General features: G+C 46.4%; 1 protein-coding gene across 12 annotated transcripts in view; it reads left to right on the plus strand.

The window, feature by feature from the left end:
* GRAMD2A (GRAM domain containing 2A) overlaps window positions 1–12,745 on the plus strand; it is a gene marked incomplete at its 3' end in the record, with an annotated part of 31,057 nt that overhangs the window by 1,546 nt on the left and 16,766 nt on the right. For 10 of the 12 annotated variants that reach the window (XR_014027667.1, XR_014027668.1, XR_014027669.1 and 7 more), the window contains exon 1: window positions 6,822–6,876. The exons of 1 other annotated variant lie outside the window; for it this stretch is intronic. Coding sequence is in view for 6 of the 11 variants with exons in the window: in XM_081337258.1 (XP_081193384.1) it covers window positions 6,845–6,876 (32 nt within the window). Of the gene's footprint in view, window positions 1–6,821; window positions 6,877–7,680; window positions 8,126–12,745 lie in introns of those variants that run through there. One more of the 12 variants, XM_081337255.1, reaches the window with a different exon arrangement.

The following is a 12,745-nucleotide window of genomic DNA, read 5'->3' on the forward strand; positions in this document are numbered from 1 at the left end:
ATGAAACGTGCTATGCTATCTGTTTTCCCAGTTCCAGTAGTTAAGAAATTTAGGAATTGTAGTTCAGCATCGGAGGGGGTTTCCCACCGATGCCCAAAATCCTACTCTTTTAATTTTTCTCGCAATCCAAGACATATGAATGTGCAAGGGGGGGGAGGGAGAAGAACCATTACAAAATTTGGCGAAGTTTGCCTCTTCCTTCAAGCTGACATCAAGACCCTTTTAAATAATTTGGAGGATACCAGCAAGTGTGTCTTTAAAGTGTTCCACCAGTTGTCATAGTTGATGCTTATCGGTCCTTAAAAACCGCATCCTCTCTTCCGGTTGGGCGAAGGAATGGGAGAGAATTGGCACCAGCGCTTTCCTTGCTCTTTCTCTTTTTCACAATCGCTGCTTTGTCTGCAATTATCAACCCGAACAAGGGTGGGGGAGGAAAGTATCTTGTTCAAGTTTTGGGTGTCCTAATTTCTGCTGAGAGAGGGACCCTCAACCTGGCCAAGCTGATTCCTGCCAAGAGGTTGCCCAGTTTGGCTCAGCCTGGGGTTGATGGGCCAAGTTGCAGACGGTGAGACCAATTCATCGGTGGAATCCCAAGTTGTGGGTGCCCCACCCCTGGACGTTTTCAAGCAGAGATAGGACAGCCGTTTGTCTGGAATGGTATAGGTCAGGGGTAGGCAACCTCGGCTCTTTTATGACTCATGGACTTCAACTCCCAGAATTCCGGAGCCAGCTTGGCTGGCTCAGGAATTCTGGGAGTTGAAGTCCATGAGTCATAAAAGAGCCGAGGTTGCCTACCCCTGGTATAGGTCAGGGGTCCCCAATCCCCAGTCCGTGAACCAGTACCGGTCCACGGCATGCCAGCAACTGGTCCGCGCAAACAAGCAAAGCCCCATCCGCGGGATGCAGGCAGCACACATCATCATCATCATCATCAACAACCATTAGTGCCAGTCAATTTGAGTGTTCAGTTGACTGAGTTTCATGTTTTATGAATAAAAGTTTTATAATAATTATATGTTACTGATACGTAAGGGTGTAGGTCTACGTGTGTTGTATATAATATGTTTTAAAGGTGTGTTAGATATGTGTACACTGACAGGAAGCGACTAAATTTCATTTTTAATGTGTGCTATTGTGCCCACGGGGGAAAAAAATGACAATAAAGGTTATCTAGCGATCTAACCTAAAACCACACCCCTTCCGGTCCGTGGAAAAATGTCTCTCCAGGTGACCGGTCCCTGGTGCCCAAAAGGTTGGGGACCCCTGGTGTAGGTACTCCTCGAATTACAGCCGCAGCTGAGCCCAAAATTTATGTTGCTAAGGGAGGCATTTGTTCAGTGGTTTATGCCTCATTTTACGACCTTTCTTGCCACCGTTGTTAAGTGAATCACTCCAGTTGTTAGTAACACAGTTGTTAAACGAATCTGGCTCCTCCATTGACTTTGCTTGTCAGAAGGTCGCAAAAGGGGATCACATGACTCCGGGGGACACTGAAACTGTCATAAATGTGAGCCAGTTGCCAAGCATCCGAATTTTGATCACGTGACCAGGGGGATGCTGCAACGGTTGTAAGTATGAAAAGCGGCCACAACTTAACTTTATTCAGTGCCGCTGTCATAGTCACTAAACAAACTATTGTAAGTTGAGGACTACCTGTGTAGGGCCTCCAGCTCGAGCACAAGGTTGGGCTAGAAGACCTCCAAGGACCCTTCCAATTCTGTTATTCTGCATTCTGCTCTGCTTTCCAATGGTTTGACTTACGGCCGTGAGTGGCTGCTTTCTTTGCCTCCTCTTGATGTTTTCCCTCCTGGCTGAAGATGCTTCTTGTTCCCAGCTGGCTTCAGAATAGGCTTTGTGAGTTGCTAGTCCTCTTGACTTCTTTGCGCAGAACTGGTGGGGTGGGCTTTTGTTTTGCCGCCTTGCAGATCCATCTCTGCCCGTTAGGACAAAATGTCGAGGGTTTTTTTCCCCTCTTCTCTTGTGCCACTTGGGCATGTCAGTTCATTGGGATGGGTTGGTCTTCTTCCTGTTGGCAGGAATATCTCTTTGGAGCAGAGGCGTTCTCCCTGAGCAGATCAGGAATGTGAGAAACTGGGACATCGCACAGCCTTGAAATTGGGAGGTGGGGGGTGGGTCTGTGCAGGGTGGCATCAGAGGGGTGGGTCTCTTTGCCCTGGATCCATCTCAGCCATTTGTCCCTATGCTGAATGTAGCCTTGTTTCTGGCACCACACAGAGAAGAGGCAGCATCTTGGCTTAGAGGCTGCCCATCACACAAAATAAAATCTTCCCTTTTGACCAGCTGGATTTGATTCTCTGATCCTGGCAATCGGGTAGATTCTTGTGCCATCTTCCTCTCTCTCAGAGGAACCCAACAGCTGGCACCTTTTAAAGCACAGTGTGGCTCAGGAATTCTGGGAGTTGAAGTCCACAGGCCATAAAGGGCCCATGGTTCCTGGCTTTAAAGACAGTCAGAAATCTGGCTAAGAAAAGCCCTGTGCCCCCCTGGGAGAACACAGATGTGAGCTGGGACTGTGAATCAGTGAGAAGTACAGATAGATAATCTTAAACAGTGTGCCAAGCAGCGCCGTGAGTTATTTATAAAAATAATTAAGGCAAGATATAAATACATTTGACTTTGCGGGCCATACACTGCCTACAACCGTCTCTAATCTGGTAGCTTAAATTTTTCTTCCGATTCTCCTTGTCCCCTCTTCATTTCCTGCGGTCCCTTTACAAGCCTGATTAGAAAATACTCGTGTAACACTTCCTGACCCGGGGTTTATGGTCATTCAGGACAAATCTCAACATTTTATTGCTCCTGTTTGGAACAGACTTTGGCTGTGTACACTGCTTGCTGTTCTCTCTCTCCACCCGCACCCCGCCACTTCTGCTATAAAAGGAGCTTTTGAAGGTGGCGCCTTCGAACTTGTACAAACAGTTTTGAATAGCCCGTTGCTCAGGCCAGCTAGCCAGGCCAAGCCCGGGACAAGGAAATGGGATCCCTTTTGAGGGGAAGCATGCAACGGCAGCACGAGACACGGCGGGGGGAGGGATTGTGGCAAGTTGTAACCCTCCTTTGTGAATTTGAGGTTAGGTTGTAGCTGATGGGCCGAGGTCAGTTGCCTGCTGCGTGTCCGGAGGACCATAGTTGGAGGGCTTTGAGGAAAGACCCCAACCCTCTGGGGTCTGTGACAGTTTGCCACATCCAGCTTGCCACGGCCACCTTCCACGGCCAACTCACTGCGGGTTGCAACACTTAATATCCAAGAAATGGTGGGATAGAATCTTTAGAGAAAGGATGCAAAAGGAGGGACGGAAGGAAATGTGCATGACAAAAATTATTTATTTTAAATAACGAAACTGAAATTAAATTAAACTGAATTGTTTACTTGTCCTGCAGCAAGCTGTCCCATTCGGGTCCTCTGTGGGTCACAGAGAGGGGAGCAGATAGCCTGACCGTTGAATGGTTGGGCTACGATGGCCGGAGTCTCCTCCTAGCTAGCCTGACTCGTAAGGTGGGCTTCTTGGAATTGTGGTTTAGCAACAGCCCCTCTCTGAGGAAGAAGGTCTGTTTAGACATATAAATAAAGCAAATCAATAAATAAAACCACCCTCCTCTTGAATGGAGATACCAGCCCAAATCTGGTATCTTTTATGGCTTTTAATAAATCACCAATAGAAAAATGTTCCATACATGAGTAGGAAGAATTTTTGGACTGAAAGAGACCGGCTTGATGTCTGAGGGGTGGAGAGGGAGGGGTGCAAAAGAGAAACAAAACAGATCAGGGGTGTCAAACTCAATTTCATTGAGGGCCGCATCAGCATTGCGGTTGCCCTCAGGGGGCCAGGTGGGTATGGTCTGGGTGGGCATGGCCTACTGGGTGGGCATGGCTAGAGTGCGTATGGCCTACTAGGTGGGCATGGCCAGCTCTACATTGTTCGCATCAAGGGTGCCTATGGGGGCCTGGGCAGGAGTGGGACAGACCTGGGGGTCTCTGGCAGAAGGAGGGTCTCTGGGCCAGGGCCAAGGCAGTGGAGGCCGTTCCCTCACTGTTTTCAGGATGGCTTCGCGGGCCGCATGAAACCACTTCACGGGCCGGATCTGGCCCCTGGGCCTTGTGTTTGACATGTCTGAAACAGATGATCAAGATTATGCTTCTTGTTATGTTTTTAATCAGCTTTTCCTCTCTGGCACCCCCGAAATGTGGTTTTTTTCCCGCCTCCCTCTTCCAAACCATGTTTTAGAGCACATTGTTTCTCAGCCGTAACTATTTACAAGTAAGCGGACTTCAACTCCCAGAATTCCCCAGCCAGCCGTGATTCTGGGAATTGAAGTCCGCCTGTCTTAAAAGTTGCCAGGCTTGAGAAACCTTATGGCCTTGGTAACTTTGAAATCTTACTAGTTAGGGTTTCTTAGACTGAACAAGCCAGCTTTGTCCTGCATTATGAGAGGGAACGAGGTGAACAGATGCTGGTCTCCTAAATCAGGACAAATTTGCCTTCTGGTGGAAAAAAAACATGTCATTTTTTTTAAGCCTTGTCATTTAAGCCTTGATATCTCTCTGAAATATTCCATGCCTTGTTTGGTTTAGGATAGGACAGGGGTAGGCAACCTTGGCTCTTTTATGACTCGTGGACTTCAACTCCCAGAATTCCTGAGCCGGCACAGCACACCTGGCTCAGGAATTCTGGGAGTTGAAATCCACGAGTCATAAAAGAGCCAAGGTTACCTACCCCTGGGATAGGATGTAGAGAGAGCAGCAAAAGAGAACCCTGGTGCACGGTTGTCCTTTTGAGCTCATGGTGTTTCATGTGTGCTGGTCAAGCACATTTCATAAGACTCCTGTCCACCTCCAACATTGGGGCTCTTACTTAAAGAGCGGGCTACCCTAGATTGGTTGGGGCCTGGTGAAATTTCCAGGTGGACATAGAGCCGTTGGGAACCTCTGCTGGGTGCTGCTTAGGGCAATGTGAGCATTGCCACGTGGATCTTCTTCTCGGGTCAAAACTCTGGTGTCAAAATCCTTCCTCCTTGCTGGCTGAGAGCCTGGGAAAGGAGCAATGAAGCTTTTGTGGCCAGGGAGCTTACTTCTTAGCAATCAGCCCTGAATAGCCCTTTGTTTAATTTTTTTCTAAAAGCAAAAGGAACTAAGGAAGCCCCCAGGTGCCCTGAATAGGCTCTGAGCTGAGCTGCAAGCCTTAAAGACCCCCTCCTGCTCCCCTCCTGCATTCAAAGCTGTAGAATGAGGCTACTATCTTTTTCTTTCCTTCTGGATGCTAAATTCATTTTCACAGGCTTAGCACTCCTATTGTTTCTTACCTGGCCCCTCTCCTGGGGGGGGGGATGGAATTGTACCCCCTTTTACATCCTCTGTTCCAACAACACCATCTTGAGAGGCTCCACTTTTAAAATATTTTGGTATTTAGGAAACTCACTAAAATAACGGGAGACAAAGCGCTCCATAAATGCATGTATTTCGTACTGTCTCTCTCTTTCCACATAGTTGCTCACTTCAAAAGGAGAGACTTAGTGGACATTTTCTAGGCCTGCGCAAAATTGAGTTCAAACAAGTTTGGATTTAGAACAGAATGTTCTTATCCCACCGAAAGTTCCAGACCAACTCCATCCATTCGGGAAGAGTTTTGAGCTCAAAACTGCTCTATTTTGAATCTGAAAGTGACATTTTCAGCTTGGAATGATCCCAAAATATTCGGGACAGCAGCCTGTTGATAGGGCTTGTTTTGAATTCCTAACATTTTGGAGGTTGCTACTGCTTTGTTCCAATGCAAGGATCGAATGTTGTAATATCGCAGAGCCAAATGAAGGTCACAAGTGTTGAGCATTGTTTTGGTGTGCAGTATTTTACTTATATTTGTAATGGCTCTGGGGTCCCTCTACTCCCTCCCCCCAATAACCTGCATATCACCATAATTAGATTCTGTGTCCAGACCCAGAAATTAAAATACATCTCATAAACTAAACATTATTTTCATGTGGATGGATTCGGGACGTTAAATGTCCCTCTCCAACTTTATTCTCTTTTAACAAATGGAATGTAAAAAGAAAGAAAGAAAAAAAGAAAGAAAGAAAGAAAGAAAGAAGAAAGAAAGAAGCAAAGAAAGAAAGAAAGAAAGAAAGAAAGAAAGAAAGAAAGAAAGAAAGAAAAAAGTTATTTGTGTGCCAAAATATAATTGTTAAATCAAATTAGGCACAAAGTAGTGCTAGGAAGGGACGCGGTGGCTCAGTGGGTTAGGACACTGAGCTTGTCGATCAGAAGGTCGGCAGTTTGGCGGGTCGAATCCCGAGTGCCGCGTAACAGAGTGAGCGCCTGTTACTCGTCCCAGCTTCTGCCCACCTAGCAGTTCGAAAGCACGTAAAAATGCAAGTAGAAAAATAGGGACCGCTACGGTGGGAAGGTAACAGCGTTCCGTGCGCCTTTGGCGTCTAGTCATGCCGGCCACATGACCACGGAGACGTCCTCGGACAAGCGCTGGCTCTTCGGCTTTGAAACGGAGATGAGCACCGGCCCCTAGAGTTGGAAACGACTAGCACGCATGTGCGGGGGAACCTTTACCTTTACCTTTAATGAGGACACAGTCCTGTATTTTTATACCTTCTCTCTGGAGCGCTCGCTCCCCAGGTGCGTGTTGTTCTTACACTCCAAATTTCCTCTTACCAAAAGCTGCCCACCAGTGAGCAGTTTAAGGAGATCACTTTGATGCTGCAAGATTGAAGGCTGACTTGCTAAGAATGCCTCATTTGTCAGTTGCCAGCTTCCTGATTTGCACCTTGTCTAACTGGACTTCCTTGGCTGTAGCTGAGCAGTTGAGTCCAGCGAGGGATGGCAGCACAGCGTACCTTGATGTGGGGCTGGTAAGAAACAGCATGTTGGAAAGAGACCTCCTCAGCTCCTGTTTCTTTCCAAAATTCCTGAGGGTCGTAGGATTGAAAAGTCAAGAGATTTTCTAGTTGCAAAGTGTCTTGAGTTAGCTCAAAGTTGCAAGGATGGCATGAATTGGCGAATCTGGGCACACAGCAGTGGGAGAAGGACAGAAGACCACGGGGGAAGAAAGGCTGACTTTGGGTAGAATTTTTGCAACCCCCCTAGACTAGGCTAAAGTGAGATTGTTTGATCTGGGGTTCAAGGTTTTATGAAAAACCCAGCCAGGTGTTTTTAGTATGTTTTGCAGGCCGGACATTCCGTTAAATGAAAGCGTTGGATTTTATTGTACACGAGTACAGCAATTAACCTGGGTTTGTAGGTGAAGCATTTTCTCTAAGCACAAGTTTCCTGTTAGACTTGTAAAGTTGTATTCAGAGCAACTTTTAACATTTGCTTAAGGTGTGCTTTAGTATTTATGGGGATAGATACTGGTAACTCTCTCTTTAGCTGGCAAGGTATTCAGATGTATACTTTTAAGCATATCTTCATCCTTGATGTAATTTTGCTTGCCTGGCGGGTCAGGCTAGACCACCGTGGCAGGTGTGCCCATTTGAGGGGTTGTTTTTCCCCCCTTTCTGTTATAATTTAAGTTATTCCTTCTGGAATGGACAAAGTGAGGCTGAGCATCCTCTGGATGTACCACATGTTCTCTTTATTTTTATTATTGTCGGATCCAACTCTTTCTAACCTGGCTCTTCCCCCCCCCCCATTTTGCTCTTGAGAATTGCCAGCTGAAAATGCACTCAAACAAATGTTTCCCTTTTGTGAGGGCAGCTGAAAATCCACATAAGTCTGAGCAGGACTTCTGTTCCAGCACAGTTCCCAGCAGTGACACTGAAGTTTGACTGGGATAGTCAAACCACTGGGACCAGATGCCATCTTAAACCATGGGGTATTGATGAATCCTAGGGAGGATCGCCAGTCGGGTTTATTGGATGGGCAAAGCTTTAATGGAGATCTGGAAATCAGCAAAGAGGCTGATTTCCTCCATCACCTGTTATTTCAGCATGTAGGGTTTTTTTTATTGATTTTATTTATTTAGGTTGACACTCCAAGTTGTAAAAGAGGAAGTAAATATTTTATTCTACCCTGCCTTTATTATTTTTGTAACCCGGGGAACGTGTCTTAAGATTTCTTCCTCCTTCCTTCTCCTATTTTCTCCACGACAACCCTGCTAAGGTGAGTTGGGCTGAGAGGGAGAGGGAGAGGGACTAACCCAAAGTCATCCAGCCAGTGACTTTGAATCTTCAGGTTTGAATCTTCATACAAACAGTGCATACAAAAATTAAAATGGAATAACTCCAGAAAACAAGAAAATGGAAAGAGAAAGTAAAGGAGAGGAAGAAAAAAAACACAGGACAAGGGGTGAAATTTAGGAGTTGCAAAGGGAAGTCAAGAGTGATTTTGTCTGCAAAATGCAAATCAACATTCTGGGTTAGAAGGGCTTTGATCCTGGGGGGGGGTGGAGGTTCATCTTCCATCTGTCTGCCTTTTTTCTGCTTTCTATTTTTTCTACTTTTATTTGCCTTCCACACTAAGATTTGGCACAGAAGGTAGAACAACAGCTTTTTTGAGTTGGCTGTCAAGTAGGTTAGGTTTTTTTTTTTTAGTTAAGTGTCGCACGAGTCTCCTTGGTGCTGTTTAGTGCAAGGCCACAAGGAAAAATCCAGTCTGTGGCCCAGGAAAATCTGCTTTTACTCTGAATTTTGAGACTCCCCTTGTTAAGGGCTTGTCCAGTTGCTGGGGAGCACAAACAGGGTTTCATTGCGTTGGTCTGTAGGCAAAAGGTCTAAAACGAATTTGCGGAACAAAAAATTTAAAGGGACTTTTCGTGTCTAGTGGAATTTAATTCAGGACCAGCCCAGGTGCTTTTGTGCTTGGTAAAAAAGGAAGCAGAAGAGAAAATATTTATCAGGTTACAGTGACGTGGGCTTTCAGTGATTTTTCTTCCCCAGGGAAAGAGATTTAGTCTCCTGGGGCTGACCTGTTAGCCAGAGTTTCCAAAAATAAAGAATACAGATCAGGCTTCAGACCAGGAAGTCGACTTTCCCCCTCAGACGCCATTATTTTTGCCTCCTCACAAAGTCAGATTTGTGAGATTCATGTAGATCAATGTTTGTCAACCTTGGCAACTTTAAGAGGTTTGGAGTTCAACTCCCAGAATGCCCCAATCCTAGCAGTAGCAATTTCCAGATACATCAATGTCAACCCTGAGAATTCTCAGCAATTGCCGTGCTGAGGCATTCTGGGAGTTGAAGTCCACCGGAAGGCATCCAGCTTAGGAAAAGCTGGGATATTGTTTAATATTCTTGCCCTTCCATATGCGGTAGGCCCGTAATCCTTAGGTGAGGGAAGGCCTCTTCCCCTCCAAAAAAACTACAGGATGCTAGTGCCTCACAAATTGCAATTAAGCCTTAAGTCGCCCCTATAAAACCACTTTAGTAGATTTTGGCTTGCAGTTTTCTGTCTGTTGTCTAAGTTTCCAAATTGCAACTGTCTCACTCTTCCTTGATTCCAGTCTTGGTTCGCATCCTGGCCCAGGAAGGTTGGTTGACTAAGTCCAGCCCAATCTTTCCTTTCCTTCCCCCATTTACAGGATGAGCTGGACGTGATTCCTATTGATGCATAGTAGCTAAAATTAGCCAAGGAGGAGGTTGTCCCCAAAATAGCTGCAAACATTCCAAGAAGAATTTCATTGCTCAAGGATCAAAAAGCTTCTGACCTCTTTCTGTAGCCACCTCCTTTCCAAACCCCTGTTATGAAGATCGTATCATGTATAGCAGAGACGAGTTTCCGATGCAGTCTGGGCTGGAAATCTGTGACCTTTTTTTTTAATTGCTTTGCTAAATAGTCTCTGATCTCCCAGCCGAGGTGATGTGGGCTGAGCAGGGCTGCCTGCAAGAGCCTTGGCTGCCCCTGGTGTATTGCAGTCAGGAGCGACATCGGAAACGACGGCAAGCAAATAAAACAAAATTTGTTTGCTTTTTTCGTTCCTACGTCTGTTTTCCTTGTGTGTCGTGTCATTTCCCTTGATTATGAACCAAAGGGCAAGGGACGTTTTCTCTGGGAGATGGAGTCTGGCTGGAGAATTCCGGGAGGGATAGTCCACACGTGGTTGCCAAGCTTGAGAAATGATGCTCTTGTGAATCCTGCCCTGAGCAGGGAGTGGGACTAGATGACCTCTAAGGCACCTTCCAACTCAAGACTCTGTGATTCTAACAAGGATGGAGCGAGTCAGGTTGTTCCCCAGGCCAAACTGTGCTGCTGAGAACTGTTTGCAGGTAGTTCCGTAATTTACCACCTTTCCTTTAGTGTTCAAAGCTACAATGGCAGTGAAAAAAGGGAGATTTATGAGCTGATTCCCTTCTGCCCTCTGGCGTGGTGCATGCAGTAAGCAGGATTAACAGCACACACCACAAAACAGCTTTGTTTGTTCTCTCTGGGGTATTTATTTGCATTTCCTTTTTAATTTTCTGAAAGGGCTGCTGTTGCTTGCGGGAATCAAGGCATTTTTGGCTTAATGAGAGAACCTTCCTGAACATCCGTTCATGTCACCCCCAGGCCTGAAAGAGTGGCTGAGATGCATTGCAAGGGGGTCTCTTTTGCCCTCTTAAAGTGTGCCTGTGTGCGTTTGGGTGTTGTGATGTCCCTCTCTGGATGCCTAACCTAGAGGAATTGGGGCTGAATGAGAGAGCTGCATTCTTCCACCCCCACACCCCCTCCTGTCCTCCTCCGCACTCTTCCATCTATGCCCTGACCTAGTTTGAAGCACAGTGCAAGGAGGGTTGAGAACGCAATGGGTGGGGTGGGGGGGGAGAGGAATAAGGTTATGAGTGCGTGGTTGCCTAGACAAACAATCCAAGGAGCTTTATAAGAGGCAGCTCAGTCTCTCCTGCAAACAGCATTAAACATCTTTTGATGGCTGAAGGCGTGCCCCTGCTGTTTTTTCTCAGGAAAGCATGGGTGCTTTCCTGAGAAGAGGGGTGGGGTGAAGGCATATACAGTGGAGGAAAAAAGCAATCAGAAGAGCCAGTGCATGGCTGGGGAATTCTGGGAGTTGAAGTTCACACGTCTTCAAATTGCTAAGAACCAATCTAGAAACAAGGAGAAAATTCCTGACAGGGATGATAATGTTCACTGCATCTCTGAAGGCTTTCAAAAAGAGACTGGATGGACAACCACTTGTCTGAAATGGTCTAGAGGGCAAAGGTCCCCAACCTTTCGGGCACCAGGGACCTGTTCCATGAAGAGAGGTTTTTCCGCGGACTGGAGGGTGCGTGGTTTTGTGTGCTGCCTGCATCCCGCGGATGGGGTTTTGCTTGTGTGTGCGGACCAGTTGCTGGCATGCCACGGCCTGGTACTGGTCCACGGAATGGGGGTTGGGAACCCCTGGTCTAGGGTCTCCTGCTTGAGCAGGGGGTTGGACTAGAAGACCTCCAAGGTCCCTTCCAACTCTATTATTCTATGTTCTATCTCCGAATGGTCTCTAAACGGATGGTTACAAGTCAAGAACTACATGATGTTATCCAACTCTTGGCAATTCTGTGGACCAGGTGTTCTCCACGTCTTCCGATCTTGCATTGATTCTTTTGAGTTGTTCTATGCTCTATCAGCTTTGGCACACCCACCAAGTCCTTTGACAGCCTGGTTTCCTTTTACCGCTAACTCTTTGGAACATAATGGCTTTCTCGAGTCAATTTCTCTGTGTGACGGGGCCAAAGTAAGTGAGATGCACTTACTTTGACAGTGAGGACAATTAGTCAGTGGATCGGCTTGCCTCCAGAGGTTGTGGGTGTTCGTTCACTGGAGGTTTTTTGGGAAGAGATTGGACGTTTGTCTGGAATGGTGTTCAGGTCCGTCACAATCTATCCCTAACCTGGTCCTTCAGCTCTTCCAATGATGCCCCCACAGCCATTGTAACCAAGTCCACCCACCTTGTTGGTAGTTGTTCTCACCTTCTCTTTCCTTCCAACTTTCCCAGCCGTTGAGCTTTCTCCAGAGAGCTGGTTCTTCGCATAAGCTGTCCAAAGTAGGACAATTTATGTTCTCTCCCAAATAAACCTTCCATTCTGCCTGTGAATCAACCCGAAAGGCTTTGCTTGGGGCAGGGGTAGGCAACCTAGACTCTTTTATGACTCGTGGACCTCAACTCCCAGAATTCCTGAGCCAGCAAGGCTGGCTCAGGAATTCTGGGAGTTGAAGTCCACGAGTCATAAAAGAGCCAAGGTTGCCTACCCCTGACTTGGGAGAAGAAGAGAGTTTCCTAAAACCTTAAACCATTCTTCCAGTTCTACCAGTGCCCAGCAGATCCATTTTTCTGCTATCCTTCCCTCTCCCAAGTCAGTTTACTTAACTCCTGTGTTGGCAGTAGTTCTTCTTCATTTTTTATCTGGAGTGGCTTGGCTATTTTGCTCCCTCTGAGCTTTTGAATTGCAGCTCTTGGGCTATGCAGGATAACCTTTAGTTCAAGGGCTGTTTACTCTGGGTTTTCCCAAAGCCACCTGTTAAGCTGGTATCTGATAAGCCAGCAATCTGTGCAGATAAGGTGACCAGACCAGAGGCCCACAATGAGACTGAAATAACTTATTTGCTTAGTAAAAGCTGTTTGCAAAAGATTTTTCAAGGACTTGCAAGCTTTTCTCAACTCTTTGCATGTGCCAGGAAAATACACTTTTTCCAAATCTGTGTTTGTTTATCCGGTTAGAAATCAGACACAGATTCTTGTAACATGTGGCTTCTGAGCTTGAAGCAATTAACATGTTTCTGACACAAATAGAAATCCTACGTTTGTGGTTTTAA

This window comes from Vipera berus, assembly GCF_964194415.1.
Source record: "Vipera berus genome assembly, chromosome: 12".
NCBI classification, from domain to species: Eukaryota; Metazoa; Chordata; class Lepidosauria; order Squamata; family Viperidae; genus Vipera; species Vipera berus.